Here is a 23,616-nt window from a genome sequence, read left to right as displayed (position 1 = left end):
TGTCTTCAGGCAAGCTTGTCCCTAAACCTTCCCAAACGTCCAGTGACAATGATGATGATGACATATTATGAGGTTCCATTTATTGAGCTCCTCATATACGTCACGCAGAAAAGGAAGCAACTGACTTTCACAGAGCGCTTACAACTGTTCATGTACTGTGAACGTTACACCGGTAATCCTGTATTAATTAACAATAAGTCCTTCACAATAAGCCACGAGTCTTATTTTTCCCCATTTTACGCACTCAAGTGCGCTCACGTGCTTGGCGTGTGCGCAAAAAGAGACGCACAGAGAGACAGTGTTTTACTCCAAGTCGACCAGCAATTAAGTTGTGAAAGCGTGATTCCAATACATAATTAGCAGTTCTCACTACCTGGGAATGTCCCCAAACAATCTGATTTCCAACTTTCATGCCGTATTTAAAGCCCGAGGTTGCTGCAGATGTGAAAAAGGCAACTCCCAGAAGAGAACTGCAGAAGGCCCATAAGTATACAGTCCGATGGTCACCCTCACTAGCAGTCAGAGAAACGTATTTATATTCATCAGGTTGGTAAAAGTTAAAACCTTTCAATAATACCAAGTGTTGGCGAGTGACTGATTAGATCAATTTGCAGCATTTGGAGAGATTCACCATGTGTAGGTCCAAGACCCAACACGAGGGCCGGACACCTGGTTTGTAGAAGCTGGGAGCTGGTGTCAACCTAGATCTATCACTGGAGGAACGGATGATTAAAATGTGTTGGATGCCTGGGATGAAATAACACGCAGCGGCTAGAAGCAATGAGTTAGTACTTACAGCATCATCTTAAAAATAGAGCATTGAATGAATGAAAAGTACATGAGAGAATGAGATCTACTGTACAGTATCACTTATGTATATTAAGACATGCATACATATAACCAGTTTATATATTTTTAAAAGACATTTACAAAACCTATATCGAACTCATTAAAAATGACTGCCTATGGGTGGGGGAGATAGGTGGTAGGTGGCAGGGAGGGACAGGAAATAGATTGAAAGAAAACAAAAAGATATGAAGGAAAATACATGTGGGATCTTAACCAGACTGGTAGTTGTTAATTATGAACTAATTACAGCATTTGAGGTCCCCCAAAAGACAACTAAAAATGCTGTGGAATGAAGGTTTATTATTATTGGCTAAAGACCTTTCATTGATCTGGGATATTTGCATTTGAAAATACGGGTACCCAACTTCTCACTGGAAAGAAGAGTCACATCAGGATAATGGACTCTCAGATGCTGAGGGGAATAGAGATTTTTTTTTCTAAAAATAGAGTGGGTAATTTCTTAGATTTGTACTTGGAGAAAACACAATGACAAATATTTTGGCAAGGTGTTAGAACTTGTGCATAGCCTTGTCTTAATGGAAGAGAATCTGATGAAATCATTACACTTGAGCAGAGCAGTCTTACAGTAGATAACGCTCTCTCTATGTATAAACAGCCAAAAGAGACTTTCAGCCTGGGTTTCATGGTACATCCCACTTATATACTCTCTGACCAAGGGCTGTGGGATCATACTCACGTCTATGTGAACACCCAGCTCAACAAGGCAGGACACACCAATAGAATTTTTTTTTTTAATCCCAGTCAATCTGAGTTCACAAGGAAGAGATTACAAGGAATAGTTGATGTTTGTCTTTTCCAAACCATTACACATATTTGACATTGTTTAGACATGTGGTTCAGAATACATTTTCAATCTAGTGTTTTAGAACTCACTTAGGAAGTCACAAATTATAAATGAATGAATGAATGAATGAATAAACAAACCAATGAAAACAAGGCAGACAAAAATAGAAAATACAAGGTACACGTCTTTGCTATAAATACAATTATCACCATTGGCTATGAATTTGAGGGAGTACGTCCCACAATAAAGGCTATAATTTGGCTGAAAATGATTTTTGCCTATTTTGAGAAGTACCAGACAGATGGAGGTTAAAGAAAAGGTGAGTAAGAAATTTAATGACACAGAGAATATTAGCATGGATCCTGTGCAAGGATGGCATACAAATTCACGAAGCATTCCATATTAAAAAAAAAAAAGGAAATTACTCCATTTATCTATACCTTTGGGGAATGATGAGATGTTTTATATAAGTGTTTGATCACTTAACCTGATGACTACTTTTTTTAGTTCACCCACCTCTTTTTCTTAATGTAATCACTTTCTATAGAATTTTCTAGTTTGTACAGTGGATAGACATTAATGATATGTCTTTAGGTATAAGATCTCCACTACCTCTGATGTAACACAGTAATGTCTGTAATGTCTATCATACAATCAGAAGGGGGAATGAAACATGAGAGACTAGGGACTATGAGAAACAAACTGAGGGCCTCAGAGGGGAGGGGGTGGGGGAATGGGATAGGCCGGTGATGGGTAGTAAGGAGGGCACGTATTGCATGATGCACTGGGTGTTATACGCAAGTAGTGAATCATCGAGCCTTACATCGGAAACCGGGGATGTACTGTATGGTGACTAACATAAAATAATAAAAAATCATTAAAAAAAAACAAAAAACAAAAAACAAATAGCCCCGAACTCCAATGTTTACAAACCTAGTCTGCCTTTTATTGGTATCTTCCTTCTCAGTCTTCCGTCGTTTCCTCCTGCCATGATTGATTTAGCTGGTCTACTCTTTCTCGGGCATCCCCATGCCTACCACATTCACATCCTCACCCTTCAGAAAACAATCCATGGACTTTGTGACAACCACGTCAAGTAGTCATTTTCTTCTCACTTCCTGGTGTGTGTATCCAACTCGAATACCCAAGGCAAATTCTAAAAGCGTGGTGGTACCCGATTAGAAAGTCCTTTCTGATTGAAATTATTTTAAATCAAACCGTCACAATTTTTATTAGGATTTGTTGTCTACTAATAGGTAAATGTGTCCCATTTGGAGTTTATAGTTCATTTCATTCCACAAGGTGATCAACCAAAACACCACGTAACATTTTATCGGTACTTATTTTAATGTGCGGCTCCTGCCTTTTACTAGTGAGTTCAAAATAAGTTTTTTTCTTTGCTCTTTCTGCTAACTCCAAAATTTTCCAGAGGCTAATGAAATCTGAATCTTAATAAGGTCCTAGTTATAGTAACAGCAAAATTTAGCATCGCTGAAAAGATAGGAATAAAACTTCCCAGGCTTTTTTCTCATTAGGACGCTACTCTCCAGCTACACAGAGTCATCCTCATGAATGAAGCTATGTCTGTATGCTTAGCAGAACTGTAACAAAAGTTCAGTGAGCAACTTTTCACAGGAGGCCCTCTAAAGTTGAGCTTTTCGTATGGCTGTCAGTATATAAAGTATGACCTACAAACATAAGCCTTTCAAACACTAAATACGACGCCCTGTTCGTAGTAGGCAATTTATAAATAGTAGAGCACCATTTCCCTTTCCTTACGCCTTAACATAACCTGAACCAGTAAACATTTCGATCTCATTTTTCAGAATGGAAATTAAAAATAATAATAACCACTTGGCCCTACTTGGTCAGAATGAAAGAAGGTACATCTGTCTACCCAGGCTGGTTACAGAAGCTCAGTGGTCAAACTATTTCTGAATTGGTCTGCATTCTTCCAACTTAGAGGCTTCCTTAAGTGTCATCCACCATCCCTCCTTGCAGGACTGTAATTGCTTGAGTTGAGCAAGGGGTAGGTGGTCTGGGCTGTGTAGCATGTCATGCACCGCCAAGTCAATCAAATGGCCATCAGAACAGCGTGAGGGCAACTGAATGCCTATGTGAGTAATTCTGAGTCTGTAAGCACAGAGTGTGCACAGGAGAGCAACACTTAAAAGGTCTAAAAAGCATAAACTGCAATATGCTGGACTCCCACAGCCACACTCCAATTTAATAATGTCTTCAATCAGTATTAATGAATGGTCCTTTTTCAGGGATTCACATGCTATTTTCCTGAAAGGAACAAAACATGCTAGAAGATTATCTTCTAATTCCTATCTTTGTTTCTTTAATATTATTAAATAATAACGCACAGTAAACTCTGATGTCATACTGAGATAATAATTCTGTGTAAATCTCACATTTTTATTACACTCCCAAGTCACAAATATGATTCTTTCACAAATTTACATGTAATGCATAGTCCCCAAAGAAAGAACTCCATTCCCTATAAAAGTGGCAAAGCATTTAGGCATATTTCTGAGCAATAACATTCAAATCAAGATTACCAACAAGTGATAGGTGACCATTTTCAATGAAGAAAACTATAGAAAACAATTGAATCAGTTCACCATTTGTAGCAGAAATAAAATAATCCATACTCAATGTATTCTGCAATACTTTAAAAACTTCCCAATCATGGCAAATGCAAAACGAAAATTTATGTGTATCTAATATTTTTCTTCTGATATACATATAAAGCACAAGAACTATCATGGCAACCAAACGTTTTATGTAATTTTTAAATTTGATTTAAGAATGTCCAGTGGAAAGCCACTTTTAAAGCATAATATGACAATAATCAAAACATCTCCAGTTCATTACATTTAAGAATATTCTTTTACTTTCCACCTTAGAGCTCAACAATTAATCCATGTTATTATAATTTATTTTGTTACTTGCAAGGTTAACTTATCTGCAACTTTAATATTCTGGGATTCAAAGTTCCTTCTAGGTTTCTGCAAATACTGGTATTTTTCTTCCCCTCGTTTAGGAGGAGTTACTTTTTTTGGAAGGGGGAGTTGTTTAAAAAAAAAACATATTAAATGTGAGTGGGCATTCAGTTACACACGATTTTAGTTAAAAATGGGAGGGGATGGTGGTGGGAAATACTCACATAAAGATATCTGCCATGCAGACTCTTCAATTCGTTCATTTTATGTTTTCTTTCTTTTTTCCTCTTTAATGAATGAGAGGAAAAGAAATCTTTGGCATTCCAAGGAAGTGACTCTGAAGTGCAGCCTCCATCACATCACCTGGAAGAACAACTGTCCAACAACATCACACTAAAGGCAGTAAATACGGTTGTTCCAAAGACCAGCCGAAAGCTGGAGCTTCCGTCAGTGGCCATGCCTGCAGCTCATCATGGTTTGGACACTGCAGCTGAAACCTCAAGCCTTACGCACTGAGCAACAATGAAGATATTGTACAATCAACCAGGATTACAGTGAAGAAAAACAAAGTACTTTCAGATCATAAAAGAAATGATTATCACGAGGGAAGAGAAATGACTGTTGGATTTAAAAGGCAACCAGAGAAAAATAAAAACAAAAGTAAATATAAAACATCAGCACCCTCCCCCAGAGGATGTTAAAATCACAAAGAAAAATTTCCAAAGGAAATATAATAAGCTCACAGATGAAAAAGCATTTACACAATCCATTTTCGGATACACACTTTGCTAAATGATCTGCAAAATTAGAAAAAGAAGCAGATTCATTGTAGAGGTGCATTATCTGAAAAGTACACAGTGTCCAGAAATTCTGCTGCTTCTTTCATAAGAACCAATGTGAGGTTTGGTTATAAAAGATGGTGAAGTTATTCTGTAAGGAGGCAAAGCTAGAGAACTAGTATCAAGCCAAGAAGCAAAAGGGAGTGTCAACAATGTTTATTTCCAAACGTGGAGAGGGCTTCTTGCAATATAATAAAGTGCCTTCTTTTTCCTTCAACTAAGATATAAAAGTTAAAAATCTCCAGTACTCCTGAAAAGAGATGGTTTCTGTAAATGAGGCACTTTTTAAATACCATTCAACAGTTATTGTTGAAATTTGGCGCATGAAAAAGTTGCCGGAGGAGAGGACAAAATGGGCAAAGGGAGCAGGAGGAACAGGCTTCCAGTCAGGGAATGAAAACGTCATGGGGATTAAAAGTCCCAGCACAGGGAATATAGTCAATGGCATCGTAACAGCACCGCGTGGTGACAGATGGGAGCTACCCTTGTGAGCATCGTATAGACTTGTCCAATTACTACGTCGGACACCTGAAGCTAATACCACATTGTGCGCCAACTATTCTTCAGTATAAAAAAGTTTAAAAAAAAAAAGCTGCAGCTACATTTTTCATGAGGCAAATGACGCTAGGCACACGGTTAGTTGTGCACTGTCTTGCCACTGTTTCGTTTCATGAACACTTGTGTCAAAATTCGTAACAGTGGTTCTTATCCTCTCATGTCCCGGTACACCGGGTGTAAACGTTCTTCTCCTGTCAGTAACAGGCATCACCGCAGTAATCGTGGATCCTTTCAGAGAAGGTGATGCCGAGTGGTAGAAATCTTCTCTAGCGGGAAGCTGAGAAGGGGCTGCAGCCTTGACTACCCCTCTCAGGAGCGTCTGAAAGGACGCCGGAGGTGTAAACCTCTTCCCCTTTTGAGAATCACTAATCCTCTCAAAGGCTTATAAACTCCTTTCCCCCTTAAGAAAAACTGATCTTTGAATGAAGGTAAAGAATTTATATTTTTTTCTCCATGTCCAGTTAGCAAGCTTCCGAAACATGCTGTGTATACGCTGGACTCAGCAAGGTCATTCACTAGCCCACATTTGGTAGGGCTAGCGCATGCGCTTTGACATTGATATAGATAGATAGCTAGATAGATATTTTTTTTTTCCTTGTAGCAATGAAAGATTTATACCTATCCATCACTTCATTGTGGTCACCGGCAGAAGAAAGCTGTCTGGGTTTAAGCGTATAGACAGGCCATGGGATAGACTGACGTTTCACTTCGGCTTATCTGCTCAGCAATTCTAACCAAAGCTAATAAACCATAGATCAAAGTCGTACGCTTACAGTAATATTAATGGCAACCTCAGTTTTAAGTAAATGATCTGGGCCCTTCACTCAGATGTGTGGGTCTCAGGAAGACGAAGGAAGAGGTCAGGCAAGCCTTGGTGGTGACAGCATTCACTAGCACGATTAACACCTGAAACAATTAGCTTTAGTAGCCGTGTGAGTCTTTAAGTGCTTAGTGACTATTTTTCTATCCCAGTGATGGAAAAACTCCATAAAAAAGTAATCTCCTTACACACAGGCATTGTATCCCACCAGTGGCTTCCGTGTTAGGCACCATCTTCCTCTTCAAGATCAAAGCATTCCTTCCCCTGGCTGCCAGGATGTTGGCGGCTGATGGCTCACAGCTAAGCCCTTTTTTAGGAATTATCCTTGGCCTAACATTATACCTCTTACTGGAGCCGGGGGAGGGATAGCCTGCGCACAATGCAGGGCCAAGAGGAGGGTGGAGCAAGCGAGGAACTGGCCTTGCCACAAATCTCAGTGGTCAAGAGAAATAATATTTTCATGCACTATTTTTAAAAATAAAAAATGTAAAGAATCCATGATGATCAAATATCACAATTTTAAATAAAGATAGCATCGGTAATAACCTTTCTCTTTCGGCCTGAGCCTCCAATATGACTCCACACAGCACTCTTACTGATCCCAACTTTATTTAATATGTTCGATATTTTGTTCATTGTGGATGTTGTATTAATTTAGATTTCTAAAAACGGTGCATTAAAATATTTATCTTGGTTATTGAGTTTTTTGGCATGCCTAAATTTCATCCTTGAGCAGAGTGCCTCCCTTACCTCACCCCAGTCCCAGCCCTGGCAGGTGGTACCATTGCTTGGCTCATTTGCCCCAGAGAGGGAGAATATTGAAGGGCCATCCCAGCAACAGAGTCCCTGTGGGACTGGCTGAAGCCTTTCTTGTGACTTCACTGTAGTCCCATCCTGCTTCCTGTTATTAATCCAATCCTTCCCACTGCTACTCCGAAGAACACCCCTACCTGCAAGTCTCAGTCTCTGTGCGTGTTTCCCCTAAAACATCCCTGTAGGAGAGAGGTGAAAATCAAAACTCAGAGAAGCTGTGGGAATCGCCCAGGTTCTCAGAGTTCCTAAGTGGTGGAGATGAGAAGCCAGCATGTCTCATTTGAAGCTGGTGCTCCTCTTTGTAAAACCGTGTAGACTAGGACCAGAATTTGGGACTACAGTCAAATAAGCCAAAGGTCAAACCCAGATGCCCACAATCCCCGTGCATTTCCCTAACAGTGCACTGGAAATCAGGCTGATTTCCAGGAAGTAAGCCTCTGATTATGTCAGACCCTGCAGCAGATAGAATAATACCCGCCCCACCCCCCAACAAAGATAGCTACATCCTAATCCCGAGAGTCTAGGAATATGTTAACTGACACGGGAAAATGGATGTTTCAGATGGGATTAAGTTAAGGATCTTGAGATGGGCAGATTGTACTGCATTTCCAGGTGGGCCCAATGTCAGCACTAGGGGCCTTTTTAGGGAAAGAGTTGTGATGATGGAAGCAGAGGTCAGAGGAGTGTGACCATGAGCCAAACAATGCAGGCATCCTCTAGAATCTGGAAAAGTCAAGGAATACATTCTCCCCTAGAGCCTCCAAAAGAAATATGGCTCTACTTGACTTTGATTTTAGCCCCATAAGACCCATTTGGACTTTGGACCTCCAGAAGTATGAGAGAATAAGTGTGTGTGTGGTTTCAAGGCACTTTATTTGTGGTAATTTGTCACAGCAGCAATGGGAAAGGAATAGAGATCCCAAAGGCAGCACCTTTGCCCTCACGTCATGGCCCTGCTCAAAACACTCCGAGGTGGAATGAAGCCCTAACAGAACTCAGACGGAACCAGCAGCGGAATTTAACAATGACTTCTCAGTTGTGTTACATGGGAAAATAAATTTTTTTTTCAAGTACTTGGATATGTGGAAGGATTGACGATCTTGTTCTGGCTCCAGATGGCCATGTTCTCCTAACGACAGATGGAAGTCCAGGACGGGCTCATCTAAATGGGAGAGAGAGAGAAATGATTAATATAAGAAGGCCAGCAAGATCCAAGATCTCTTTAAAGCGTGCTTTTTACTTTTCAGATTCTTCATTAATCCTCTTTGAATTGTGAATATTATATTCCTAATATTTTACCATGGGACAAACTACTCTTGGTTTTCTTCTCTTTCCTTGCTGCGCCTGAAGTGTTTCAAGTTTAAGCTTCTCCTGCACGGAAGCAACAAGAGACATTTTTGTTGTTCTTGTTGTCGATTAGATTTGGGGTCTGATGGGCCATCAATTTTATTATAAAAAAGCTGAATATTGAAGAGGTTTTTGTTTGTTTGTTAAGACTCATTATAAGAAAGAGGGTAAAATACTTCGGCTAGAAGCCAAAAAAGAGAATTTGGGGCAGCAAGAATATATCTTGAACAGAAACAGAAAACAGTAGGGCTTCACTGCAGGTAAGAAAGGGGTCCCGTCATGGGGACAGACAAGAAGAGAGAGGAAAGTACCGTGTGTGTGTAAATCAGGGGCGGGACAGGGAGGTAAAGGGGCAAGGGGAGGCGGTGATACCTAAGCAGATGGGACCTCACGCCACGTTGCAATAACATTCTGACCTCAAGTGTGTCCCAGCAAGATGTGGGACCACCGGTGACCCACAGGAGCAGTCATCACCAGCAAGTGTTAGCTTTCATTCACGTAAGCGTCTCCTGCCTCTTGCAGGCTCCCTTAGCTGTACTTGCCTTCTACTTCGGCGGAAGATTTTGCTCCATCAGCTAGCATCTTGTTTGCAGCCTCCCTGAAGAAATGATGCGTATCCCTTCCCTTAAATTTTGCTTGGTTTCTGCCTAACTTGGTCTTACCTCACACCGCCTCAGGACATAATGTGACCCCAAGAAAAGTGGGCTGGAGTCCTGATAACGAAATGGGATGGCATAGCCAAAAATCCTTGGGAGCTAAATGGAACCAGCCTAATTTGTTACCCCCCACCCTAATATGTCTTTCACATGAGATGGGATAATGTTTAATGGCCTCCTCTTAAATGATAAGATAACGCGTAAGTATAAGGGCCATCCTGCACAGAAGGAACATGCAGGTCAAAGATCTTGTTACAGATCAACATACGCTTTGAAATAGCTTACTAATCACTATGGAGGAGCACTGTCATTATGGCCGCTCTTCCCCTGATGTGGAAAAGCATCATCCTGGACAGTTATGGAGTACTGAGACTCTCAGCAAGGCGGGTCCCCTGGACTCCTAGTTAGCACCGAAGTGGTGCAGAGCTTGGTAGGTCCTCATTTGGGTTTTTTAGACATCTGGTAGAAAGAAACCAGATGGAAGAATTATGATTTTGAACAAATAATTTACCATGTTAAAAACTACTTTATCAGTGAAACTTGAGGAATTTTCCCCATTATTTGACTGAAGTGTGTGCTTTTTTATGTAGATGGTCAGCTATGCTAGTGCCTGAGTGCCTTTTAAAAAAGTATATTGTATTAAATACTGTGGAGGGAGATGTGCAAAAAGATCGGAGGGGATGCTTGTCATGGAGCCTTTGGGCTGCCTGCCCAGAGCTTTCTGATCCAAAGAGGTAGACTTGGGTAGACTGTTTCACTGGGTGGCCCCTCTTGTGGCCAGAGTGGGAGAGAGATGGAACCAAGGGGCTATATGTCTGTCCCTGCATGGGCTAAACCTGGACCACGGGAGCAGGGAAATGTCCGTGAGAAATAGAGAAGAGCACGTCTGCCCTGTTTGACGTTCTCCTCTTGCCTGGCACAGAAGACGTCTTCAGTGAGCATTTGTTGAATGCCTTGGCTTAGTTAAATGGCTGGATGGAAGGATGAGTGCAGACCTGCAGAAAAGAGTGGAGGAAAAGGGATAGAGTCCTGCCCACATTCCAGTCCATGGTTCCAGTTCCTTCTTGCCTCCTAGCTCCAGTACTGACCTTCGTAGCCCTGCATGAGGGCCTAGGAACCTCACACATGACTCGGTCCATTCTATGTTGGTTTCTGTTATTTGCAAATGGTAATCACTAATAATAATGGGAAGTTTGGAGTCTCCTTTGAGACAAACATGAAAAAAGATCTATAAGATTTCTTCTATGTGTATATTTATATGAGTGTATGTGTGTGCATGTGTATGTATATACAGTATGTACCTCTACAGATCTCCAAATGAACCGGATCAATTAATCAGTGTCCCTGCACTCTCTTCCTTATATGTAAAATGAAGGGATTAGACTAAATGATCTGAATTTTTAAAAAGTAATGCTTTATAGGAATCATGCCAATGATTTGTATAGAAGATATAATGTTGCCAGAAAACAGTGCCCAAGATAGGCACTTGGGAAGTTCTTACACTCGCCATGCTGTGTCATTGCTGAAAAGTTTGGTGGCTCTTTTGGAAGTGCATTCAGAGGTGGTCGCCCGCTATTGGAACTCCCTCCACAGAGGCAGACCTCCAGTCTGATGAAAAGGTGACTGAGGGTGCTGGTAACACCGGTTTGGGCAAAATCTGACTGTAAAACAGCAGTTTTCCCCTGACCTGGCCCTGGAGGCAGACCCCAGGGAGTGCATATCAGTGACAATGACAAACCAAATTGGAACGTCTGGGGGTGGGGGAGGGGAGATAACCTGCAGCGGTCACTCACACGTGGCTGCCCTCTTTTCAGCTGGGGCTTCGGGATCCCTCTCCCGTTAAGCATAGTCCTGGGCCCCGTACCGTGTGTTCTCTTAAGTGCCAGGTGATTGACGGAGCCAGATTCATAGCGACAAACAGGTCGCTTTACATATATTTTCTTATTTCACACTGTCAACTGTCTCCTTTTTAGGCCCATTTCAAATGTTAGGAAAGAGACTTCAAGAACCTACACAATTTGTCCCAAATCCCGCCGCTAGCAAGTGGCGGAGGATGTGAGGCCAGGCTGGCTGACTCCGGAGCCCGCTCTGCTCTCGGGCCTTCCCCTGCTCAGCCTAAGTGGAGGCGAGCGAGAATGGTTCCAGGCATTTGGCCTTCCACCTGATTCAACTGGCAGGGATGAAGACTCTCCGGTAAGTAATATTGATCCGAGCCGTAATGTTCTCCTGAATAGCACCGTCTGCCTCAAAAACAAAGTTACACTGCCCGTCAGTATTTTCACAAAGTGAAAATCACATGCATTTCTAGCTGTTATTTTTACTTTCTATTTTCCGAATGTCTGAAAGGGCTGCGTACCTTCTAGAATACTCTTCTCTACGTGTCTCAGCTGTCCATGTGGGTTTTATTGGCATGACTTATTCCTCCCTCCTTCTCCGATGTGCCTGAAGTTAGGGCAATTCTGCCACCCACTGAAGTTCAGTTCTAAAAACCTAATAGCTTTGGCAAAACAGCAGAGGGGTTATTTATTTATTTATTTTTCAAGCTAGTGTGGAGAAAAGGGAATAGAACAGGTTCCTCCCAGACGCCTGATTTCTAGTCAGCATGCTGCACGAATTCCTGGTTGAACACATTTCAGCCATCCTGTGCCTAAGGAGAAAACCACTACTCCTGCCTGCGTCGCTATGGTAACTGATACTCAGCAGGGCAGCTGCAGTTTCATTTAACATAACTGGCTTTTAGAACTTGAGGGGAAAGTATGCTTTCATGTAAGAGAAAGGGAAAGGCGACTGGTTTAATTAATGTGTCTCAATTTAACATAGGGATACAGGTCACTTCCACTGTTTGACCATAGCGTGTGTAGCTCTGTTTTATCTCTGTATCAGATCTACGGCATCAAAGGACGGAATATTTCTCTCATCATGTGTGAAGTGCACAAAGTGGGCAGAAAAGCAGAGACGGGTTGTGTTGGACCCTTTGCGAAAGGTTTTTCACTTTATAAAACCATCTCGGCTTGAGAGTGTATAGAAGAATTGCTTCCTCTTCTCGCATCCACAAAGGAGGCCTGAGAGATGGGTTGCTAGGCAACCTCACACCGAAGACTGGGGCGCTTTGAAATTAACATAGCTGACCTCCCCGTCAGCCCTGCAGCTCTGCTATTCAAAACCATTTTGTGAGGCCGTAGGACTCGAGAAAATAGCTATAAAATGTAAATACAAAAATAAAGACTAAGGGAAATACATCTAACTTGTTCCAGCAAAAACCAGGATTCTCTCAATGAAAAAGGCAACAGTGTGAAAGGGCAGGTTGAAGGGGAAATGGTGTTAGTGGCTACAAATCTAGAAACTTGTATTTTGAATAATCTAGGAAGCAAATTTTCCTATGTTTTTAGAGATGTTTATAGCTGCCATGTGAACTATCATAGCAAAGGGTCTGAAAATACGTGAGGGCAAACGGAAATCAGTTTATGATAATAAGATCTGCTACGTATTTTTAACAGAAAGCTCAACTCTCAGTCCTCAGCACGTGATGTTTTGCTTAGGCTCCAGAGTCTCCTGTTCTCCTTCCTGCCACTACATCATTAATATGACACTGGTGGGTGTGGGAAGGGATGGCATTTATTTTGCAAGTAGATGAATATTTGGAGGGAGAATGCAAAGCTGGTTTATGGAGCAAAGCATACATTCTTGTCAGCAATAAATTATTTAGTTCGATTTTTAAAATACCTCATATCACTGCAAGATGCTTATGGCAACACTTTAAGATAGGTTGTTAAATTTATCAACATTAAAATCAATCAAAGTTGGTGGTGCTGAGGAAGGTGGGGGACAGCAAACAAATGTTGAGGTCTTTTAGTAGGTTTGTTTTTTGTCATGAGCATTGGGTGAAGCAATTCTGAAACTATTTTAGATGAATTATAGGATGAAGAAATGAATATGTGGAAGTTGTTGAGGCTCACGGTCTCACTGTGGAAGAAGGGATGGACAAACGAAGACTGGGGGAAAGCAAGAAAGAACCCAAGATGATAAAGCGGAATTGGAGAAATGGATGGAATTTTGTGATTTCTAAAATATGTGCGTGTGTATTTATATGCATGCATGCTTTTTATTTGCTCTAAGTGTTTAAATTTCTTTTTAGGGGCGCCTGGGTGGCGCAGTCGTTAAGCGTCTGCCTTCGGCTCAGGGCGTGATCCCAGCGTTCTGGGATCGAGTCCCACATCAGGCTCCTCTGCCAGGAGCCTGCTTCTTTCTCTCCCACTCCCCCTGCTTGTGTTCCCTCTCTCGCTGGCTGTCTCTATCTCTGTCAAATAAATAAATAAAATCTTAAAAAAAAGTTTAAAAAAATAAATTTCTTTTTAGATTTATTTATTTGAGAGAGTGAGAGAGGGGAGGAGTGGAGGGAGAGGTAGAGAATCTCAAACAGACTCCCCGCTGAGCGCAGAGCCTGACACAGGGCTCTGTCTCATGACCCTGAGATCATGACCTGAGCCTGAGATTGTGACCTGAGCCGAAACCAAGAGTCAAACGCAGCCCTGCTCAGAGTGTTCATAAGTAATTCACCCTAGTAGCAATGAACACCTCAGCAGTAAGAGTTTGATCTCTAACACCATCCCCACACTAAAGGGAACCAGGACTCCTTGGAGAAACTGCTGATTGCAAGGCTGGGGAAGGGTAGTCAGAAGTTCAACCTAAGACATTTTGTTATACTTCAAAGTAGGGAAGTACTCAAAAAGAAACAAAAAAAATGATGGGGGCATGTCACAAGGCCATAGGAGCCAGCTTAAGGCAGCTCTTGCCAGCCAAATCTGAAACAATTCGAGCACCAAAATAAGGACATTAATGACTTATGAGTTATTGAGGGGAGAAAAAGAATTCATGAATCCATAAATAATAGAATAATTCATAAAAAGTAAAAAATAATAAGGGAGGGGCTCTTGCTTACAGTAAAATGCTGAGGGCTGACTGGTTGGCACATGTGGAGAATGTGCTGATGATAAACTAGACTGTCCTTTAAAACCATCATGGTAAAGAAGACACCAGGCAAGAATCATGCTAATCTAGGGATATTTTTGAAGAGTGGCTATTTGTATGATCTAAAATATCTCCTCACAGATTGGTTACTAGCTACAAGGGAAAAAACTAACAACTCCAGAATGGGAAAATTTGGGTAATCAAAATTAATGTCACCAACCAGGACATATGGACATTGTGTGCTTCCAGAAGTTACCCTAAGGACAAGGCATTACTTTTACATAGTATTATGGCCAGGTTTGCTCAATGTAAATCTAATCATGAAGAGATATCAGACAATCCCCAAATGAGGAACAACTCTACGAAAGAAAAGGACTGGATGACTGTATCCTTCAGACATGGTTGTGTTATAAAAGACCGAGAAAGGCTGTGGGAATTTCCCCAGCTTTAAACAAGACTAAAGAGACGTGACAAGCAATGCGGTCCCCAATCCCAGAGTGGAACCGGACTGGAAGACAAGGATACTATAAAGGACATTCTGGGATCAACTGGCAGTAGGGTGGGAGATTAAAAGTATTGTATCGATGTTAAATTTACTCAAGCTCACAACTGTACTGTGATTGGAGAAGATCCCCATTCTTGAGAAATACACAAGAAAGTACTTAGGAGGACAGGGGTGTGTATAATAATGCAATTACTCTAAAAATGCTCAGAAAAAAAATTCTATGCATGGGTATGAGTATATAAGTGTGTGTGCCTAAATGTATATATAAACATATGTAACTGCACAGAGAAGGCACACGTGATGGAGCCGTTGAGGTAAGATGATGGCAATATTTTAGCATGTATCTGGGTAAACGGCAGGTGGGTAGTCTTTGTTCTTTCCTTATTCATGCAACTTCTGTAAATCTGAAAAGATTTCCAAATGAAAAGTCAACCAAAAAAGAAAAAAAAAATTCTTTTTGTGAAAACAAAAACAATTTGTACTGGAACTAAAATAATGAATATTTGACATTTTAAGAAATCTATGAAAACGACAAGAACCCAACATATACCAAAAGATACACTATAACTAGAGTTATAGAGTTCCCTGTTTAGCACAGAGAAGTGCTAGCAGGATCCAGACACACCCTGTTTGCAACATTTCTTCCTCTTGTCTCTTTGTGGGGCATATGTTCAATCATTTTAACTTTGCTCTTGGGTGTTCCCAAAATCCTGGACTTTCCCAGTTCCTAAATTCCCCTTCAAATGTCCTCTGCAATTTGTGACTTAAGTCAATGTGAAAGATTGGCCAGACGTTTTTCAAGAAATTATATGTCAGGGGAGAAGTTTTTATTCATTGACTAGAGCAATTTCAAGTATTTAAGTTAAACTGTTTGAAAAGAGCATTTATATAACTGCTTAGCATTTTAGCACATTTTTTTCCGTCAAAGTTTTTAAACTTAGTGTGTTTTTCAAAGGAAGTTTAATCTCTCACTGGGGAGCAGGACCCATTACCCTGACCCATTATAAGTGAGGATAGTACTACTTCCCAGCTCTGTTTGTGATTCAAAAAAAAATTTTTTTTAAAGCTTCTTACATCATTTACCCATTAAAAATAAAAGTAGCCTGCCTTTGGAGGAAACTGAAATAGTAATTACCTTCTTAAAATATCCTTATGCATTTTTTTTTTGAAACAGTTTCTTCTACATTGCCAAAACAATTTGTTTGAAGAAAGATAAAAATAACATGCACACTATTTGAAAACAGTTTGGCTTAAGATTGCCATAGCTTCTAAGGTTATACCACTCGGAAGGAAGACATTTAGAACCTGCTCATTACTCCGCTTTCATTTATGGGATCAAATTGCTTTTATGGGCATCGTGCCAGATTCATTTATGTGCACTGTAAGGCAGATTGTAGAGTGAAGCTTTTTTTTAGAAAACATCTGGTTCTTAAGAAGAGTATTAAAAGGTGGGTAGCACTTTTTTTGCCCATAACTATGATTTACTATGTTACAGTAACCCCCCCTCTAATCCGGCAGGCGGACTTCCAGCAACCCAACCGGGAACCTGGAAGTAAGTGAAAAACACTTCAGAGCTCAAGGAGAACAGAGGCCCCCATATTCCACGCATATGAAAGAGTGGTACTGCGTTTAGGTCAAAGTCCATTTTATTTATCACAAAACTACTGGAGCCAATTAGCATAAGGGCTCCCGAGGCCACCTTTGTATGTCATACCTCTTTCCTGCACTTATTTGGTTCCGATATTCTCCTTACAAAAATCACACATCCCTGCAAACTCATTCTTCTAAACGCCCCCAGAACCTCATCCTTTTCCTACTCCATTTTTCCCTCTTCTTCTACCACCTTCGATATCAGTTGGCTTTAAATATTCTGTAAATATTCCAAGATGCTCAATTAGCTCTTACCTTAGAAAACAAAAAACCAAGCAAGACACTTGTCCTATCACTCTGCAGCCAGACACCCCCACTCCCTTACCCTCATCTCTGTATCTAAACATTTTCTTACGCTGTCTGTAGCTCCTCACCTTCCATTCACAGGGCTGTTACTAACCCACAAGGAATCTTTGTTCCGATTAGAAGAGGGGCCCTCTTCCTCCGAGGGTGGGGGGAGTTGCAGGGCATAACACCTGGGCGCTGGATTTCAGCCTCCACCCACTCCCCCCTCAGCTGGGTCCTTCCCGTTCTGGACACAAACTACACAACCACACTTTGTGGCCCTGTGTGATTTCAGTTATTTCCACTGGCTTCTTATTAAATTTGGTAGGTTCATCACTAAAACTCTATTAGAATATGAGCTAAAAGTGCAGAGAACTGGCTTTGCTCTCAATTTTTCTGCAGTTGCGGGACTGTGCTCTTGACCCATTTTGACAAGAGAAACTTCTAGCCTCCTTAGTAATCCCAAGTTCTCCTATTATCACGGCTGTAACCACTCCTGTTAACATTTCCCAGCAGTCTTTTTCTATCTTCTACATCCTGAATCTTTTCCTCTGACAAGTGAAATAAACCAGATTACATTTTGCATAAACAATTGGTAGTAAAGCGCGGGTGTTAAGAGTTGAAAGAATGTTAACTTTTGTTTAGTTTTCCTACTCATCTTTACTCAGCTAAACAACTTTAAACAGTCAGCAAGAAGCAAGTTTGAGAATGTTATTCTCTAAAAGAGAAAACACACAAAAATTTTTTAGTGTATATGTTCATTGCAGTTAACTTGTAAAATAAGAAATTTCGATTATTTCAGCACTCAGAACGAGTTACAAATTGGGTTAATTTCTTTAAAAAAAAAAAAAGATTTATTTATTTGAGAGAAAGCACATGTGGGCAGGAGGGGGACAGAGGAAGAGGGAGAAGCAAAGTCCCCCTAAGCAGGGAACCTGACGTGGGGCTCGATCGCAGGACTGTGGGATCATGACCTGGGCCGAAGGCAGACACTTCACTGACAATAAGCCACCCAGGTGCCCCCCCCCCCAAATTGGGTTAGTTTCATCTGGTTTTGTCTGTATTTATATCTATGCATCTATTTTTTTCCAAGTTAATATGTTATATGAAGTTATGTTTCCTGTTATTTTGCTTATTATTTTGTGAGAATTTTAGCAGTTAAAAATATCTAAAAAAAAGTTTTAGAAAACACATAAAAACATCTTTGAAAATAGTTTTTGATGATTACATAGTACTCCATTATTGGGTAAAGTTTAATGTATTTGACCACTTCCCTTGTGTTGAGTGTTTTGGTAACAAAAAAACCCCAAAAAACAAAAAATAAGCTTTTTGCTGTTACCTTTTTTTTTTAACTGAAAAACTTCGAGAATTTCTGAATGTCTCTTATGAAAAATTTCTCTAAGTGCGATTACCCAAAAGACAAGCTCTAAGTTCATACTGCCGAAATGCCCTTCAGGAAGGCGGCACTCCACTGTGTCTGCGGAGTATGGGTGGGCTGGCTTCCCTGCACCTCTGCCAACCCCTCATCTACTGCTGTCTCAGCACTCGCACTGCTATACAAGCTGGTCATTTACTGCTGTCTCAGCACCCACACTGCCATACAAGCCGGTTATAAGGCTATTCACTCATCTCCAGTCCCAAACTAAAAGTTTCTGTCAGTCTTAATTGGCCATTTGGTTTCCACAGTGACTCTACTAGCTACTTGTACCCTAATGCAAAGTTCAAAGTAACTTCCTCAGCTGTGCATGCAGAAAACCCTTCCAGAATTGCTCTAGGTTCTTGACTTCTAGGGAAGAAAGCTGTTTCTTCTTGGGACCCAGTTCATCATACTAGCTGGCTTAAGGTCAAAGTGCATTAAGCTTGCAACTGCTTCCCTACCATAAGGGGATGGTATTCTGATCCCAGATGGATAGAAAATTCTTTCATGTTGTACTCCTCTGCTGTCTTTAGCGTACCCCAAACTCTCATCTCACTTGATTCCTTCAACTAGCAGTTCAGAGCAATTTGAGTTCCCACTTTCCTGGACGTGTGATCTTGGGTATGTCACATAAGGCTAGGTCATAAACCATGCCTCAGTGAACAAGACAACATCAGAGACTGGTTAAGTGAGAACCAGAGTTTAAAAAGGGTGATATGATACAGCATGGCAGGATGGCTACTTTAGACTGTGGGCCTGGACGTGGACACGGCCTCTGAGGAGGTGACAATACACTAACACCTGAACGAAAGAAAGAATAAGCCTAGAGCGGGAAGCTTGGAGACAGGAAGCAGGGTAAGGGAGAGGAGAATCCCAGGTCAGAGGAGGCTAGCGCAAAGACAGAGATGGAGGAGAAGAGATTATGCATGTAAAAAGTACAGCACAGTGTTTGGTGGGGGAGGGGGAGGACGGAGGGGTAAAAAGATGGGGTAGGGTGGGGAGGAGGGCGAGCATGAATGAGAACCTGAATCCCGTATGGCTGAGCGGTCTTGGGGAACTCACTTGTCTTCTTTATCTCACCTTGGACTTCATTTTTCTCTTCTGTGAGGGTTTTTCTCAGCTGCAGTTACTACTTGGCCCTGTTCCACTTATAATAATAAGTAGAGCCACCATTCATTAAGAGCCTAAGTGAGTCAGATTCATTACAGGTTTTATGTATGTTCTCTCATTTAATCCTTACAACAACCTGAGGCAGATTACCCTTACGTGCTTCTTTCTGGGCGAGAAAACAGAAGCTCAGAGAACCTACATAACTTGAGGAAGATGAAACATCTAGTAAGTGGTAGAGCCAAATGAAACCCAGGCTGGTCTGACTTCAGATCCATGTACTTACGGCTGCACTCCACCACTCCTCAATTAGACTTGCCTTCGGTAACTTCATGTTTGTAAGAACTGTTCATTCCACTCAGTTCACCTTGTTCCTCATTATTTGACTATCTCTGTGACAGAACACTTAGTTTCTTCTGCTAGCCAGATGTAGACAAGAGAATTTTTTCTTACAGACACAATCTCTCCTACTGATGCAAAATGTCTTAATATAGGAAACAGGGTGTGAGCTTTGAAGTTGTCTGGGTCAGTATGGCATCCAGATTCTGACACTTTTTCTGTGACCTTGGGCAAAACATTTAGTTGAAACTCCATCCTCTTCATCTAAAAAATAAGAGTATTATTTCTTTGGAGAGTTGAGTGTGAATTAAAAGACATAAGTAAAGTTCCTAGAATAGTACCTCATAAATGGCAGGTGCAAAATATTCAGTGATTGCTAAAGAAACAAAAACAAACTCCCCATTTTACAGATAGGAAGACTGATGTGAGAGTATTTTGCTGGGAGAAGAATGTTCTACTTTCTCTATCCAACTTCTAGGACTCCAGCATTCTACGATGCAAATTCACTGGAACTACGTAAGGTACTATGTTATATAATATCCTTAACACGTCCATTCAGGCTGAATTACAAAGAAAGAGCTAATCTGCCACAGTTCCAGAATCATAAACAGGGATAATGACACTTATATTCTAGGGTCCTGGTGATCAACTGTAATAAGACATGTGAAAGTGTTCTAACAGATATGAAATGCTTCATAAATGCTCTTAAATACTTTCATGAAATGCCATAAATAAGGTAGGTGACAAAGAATGATTAGAATTTTATGGCGTATAACCGGAATTAAAAGGACTTTGGAAAATTGCAGAAGTAGTCAAAAACAAGAGAATAAAGCTCAAAAAAAAAAATAAGCATAGGACACTTAGTAGCAACAAGTGACTTAAAAATATACTCTGTATTTATTGAAAATGTAAATGAAATAGACCTATTTTTGGTATTTTTTTTAAAGATTTTATTTATTTATTCGACAGAGATAGAGATAGCCAGCGAGAGAGGGAACACAAGCAGGGGGAGTGGGAGAGGAAGAAGCAGGCTCACAGCGGAGGAGCCTGATGTGAGGCTCGATCCCATAACGCTGGGATCACGCCCTGAGCCGAAGGCAGACGCTTAACCGCCGTGCCACCCAGGCACCCCTATTTATGATATTTTTAAAGACAACTGAAAAAAGACGTACACAACAAGTCAGAAATAATGCTAACAACTGAGTTAAGATTAGGTTCACTTTAACCTAAAAGGCTGAGAGCCGCTATGCCAGAGGGTGGTAGGCACAGTAAAGAAAGCAGCTGCTTTCACAGGGTGTGTTTGGTGAGGCCCTGCTAACCAAAACTATTCTGTCGCCCTTCCCTGCCAGATGTTACAGTGTCTAAAGTGACATCAAGAGATCTAGTCTTCAGGCTAAGGTAAACTATTCCTATAAGAATTTACCTATTTTAACTGATTTCACATCCAGATTATTTCTTAAGATCACAATGGCATCGAAAGCAGAAAGAATGAGTTCAACAAAGGGAATGGAAGCTCACATTCTTTACTTTCCAAAAAGATTTTTCTAGGAATGTCCCATATTTCAACTACTCATTAACCGTGCAAATTGTTTAGGGGGCTTACCCTGATTTTGCAAAACTTACCATGTCTTTGAGTTCTAGGAGCAATACAAACCATACATTTATAACGTTTTTATTAAAATATACTTTTTTTTCATAAATTTACAAGAAAATTTTCTCAAACCTTTGAAACAACAGAGAACGTTACAAAAAAATTCTAACAAAGAGCAACAGCATTATATATATATTTCTTGAAATAAACAGGTAATACTCCTTAGAAAAGATATAAGATACTTAAGTACCTTGTATTTAACAAAATATTCTTTATAGAAATGGGTTATAATCTTTATCACAGAGACACCAAACCTGTTCCTAATCAAGAGAGTCACTCAAATAAACCAGCTCCATTGACCTTCTCCATCAGAAGCCCATCCATTTGACATAGCATTTCTCTTTATATACAATAGCAGCCTCTGCTGGAGAAAGAAAGGTACGCTTCTGTTACAAAGTTTCAGCTCAAACCTATTCTGAACTCTAAGAATTGATTCATTTCCTGCTTAACCAACAAACTAAATTAAAATACTTTTCAAGGCCTCAATGATGTACGGGCCTTATCAAGTATATCCTTCCTGATTTTTGGATAAGCTGGATGTGCTTCAAGAACCTGCAAAAACAAAAAAACAAAACAAAAGCACGAGAACTTGTAATTGATTACTGAGAACTGGAGAGCTACAAAACTTACTGGAAATGAGCATTACAGTCGTACAAATATAACAACACCTCTTAAAGGTGACATCTGAAATGTGACATAACTCATGGTAATAGTAATTAGATGACAACAATAGAATAGAAATACATGTGAGAAATACAACAAATATAATTACTTCCTTAATAGATTAGTTGCAAAAAACAAGTATGTATCAATGATTTGTAGTTAGAAAATTTAGCTATTCATATGATATTTAAAAAACCCTTACAGAGTTATTTTTGACCACGAGCACACATCAGATTTTGAAACATACAAATTTCCAGGCCTACTGAGTCTAGGAGTGGGGAGAGAGTCATTTTTAAAAGAGAATTCCACAAATGGTTCTAATGTATAACCTTGCATTAATGCACAACCTTAACCTTAACGTGAAATACTGCCTTACAGAAAGGTTCAGTAATCAATAGCAATCACTGAAGCCAAGTATTTACTGTAATGATGCTGATACAGCGATCTGGGCTAGAAGACATTACATAATTCTTTTCTAAGGAGCTTTTCTTGGCGCTCCTAACGATGTTTAATATAAGGCCTTATCTGGAACAATGGGGGCAATGCCTTATATATCAATGGGACAATGTAAATGCATATATAAAGAAACTGCAAATTCTAAAAGTGCAACTTAAATATTTGTCACTTTAGTAAGGGATCATTTAGTTAGAGATCAATTACAGAAATGTAATTGAATGACTTCTAAATAATAGAAATACCTCTTATCTCTAATTTCTAATTCTGAATTCTCTACTAACCAGACTTGGACACATTTACAAGAACTTCATTCAGAACAATGGCTTGGAGAATCAGTTTTATTTCACATGCTTCTCCTCTAGCCCCTAACATGATAGAAACATTTTATTATTGGAGCCCCAATTAAAAACATGTTTGATTTAAATAAACTTTATCATTTGCTCAACTTGGAAAGGTGGTAATCTTTCCCAGATGTATTTGATGAGTCATTTAACCAAAATACAACATCCTCTACCTCTACTCACATACATCTTGAGATGAACTAGAAGCAGGAAATTGTGCAGCTGAAAATTTTAAGAAATCTAAATCGAGTGTTACCTGGTGACATACGTCAATGGCATCCACATATCTTTTTGCTTTTAAGTAATTAAATGCCAGTTTGTACCCTGTTAAGACAAAAAAACCACAATGATGTCATACTATTTATAGAACACTTGGCTAGCATTATCTTTTTTGCCTCCTCCTTTGTTCGCTTACTCACTGGAGAAGTCTAAGCGAAGGCTGGTGAGCACACTATAAGAGAGAAGTGATGGGACGAAGGGAGAACAGATATAAAAGAAAATGGAGCTGGAAAAAGGACTGCAGTGAATATCCTGCTGGGTTTGAGAAGACTGCCATCCTACAAGAGTGGCTTTTGCAACTTACTAAAAAAGGCCCATTT

The 23,616-nt window shown here is 40.3% G+C and overlaps 1 protein-coding gene, 1 long non-coding RNA gene and 1 pseudogene across 2 annotated transcripts in view; 1 reads left to right on the top strand and 2 right to left on the bottom strand.

Annotated features, from left to right (window-relative positions):
• Positions 1–1,974: 1,974 nt before the first annotated feature.
• LOC121099923 lies at positions 1,975–2,061 on the top strand (annotated as a pseudogene).
• A 6,315-nt stretch (positions 2,062–8,376) lies between these two features.
• On the bottom strand, positions 8,377–12,345 carry LOC103659520. The gene is made up of 3 exons (XR_567499.2): positions 11,992–12,345; positions 11,649–11,875; positions 8,377–8,794 (listed from the first exon to the last, which is right to left on the bottom strand). It is a non-coding gene; the product is annotated as an uncharacterized LOC103659520 (long non-coding RNA).
• Positions 12,346–21,411: 9,066 nt separating this feature from the next.
• The window catches only part of TTC21B (tetratricopeptide repeat domain 21B), a 73,045-nt gene continuing 70,840 nt past the window's right edge, over positions 21,412–23,616 (bottom strand). The window contains exons 28-29 of the mRNA XM_040644320.1: positions 23,274–23,341; positions 21,412–22,109 (exon numbers count right to left, since the gene is read on the bottom strand). Of these exons, the coding sequence (XP_040500254.1) occupies positions 22,032–22,109; positions 23,274–23,341 (146 nt within the window). The 3' untranslated portion in view covers positions 21,412–22,031. The remainder of the gene's footprint in view (positions 22,110–23,273; positions 23,342–23,616) is intronic.

The sequence above is a fragment of the Ursus maritimus genome, unplaced genomic scaffold (genome assembly GCF_017311325.1).
Source record: "Ursus maritimus isolate PB19 unplaced genomic scaffold, ASM1731132v1 scaffold_1, whole genome shotgun sequence".
Taxonomy (NCBI): Eukaryota; Metazoa; Chordata; class Mammalia; order Carnivora; family Ursidae; genus Ursus; species Ursus maritimus.
Note: the sequence above shows the minus strand (reverse complement) of the source record. Positions and strands in the feature narration are given on the sequence as shown.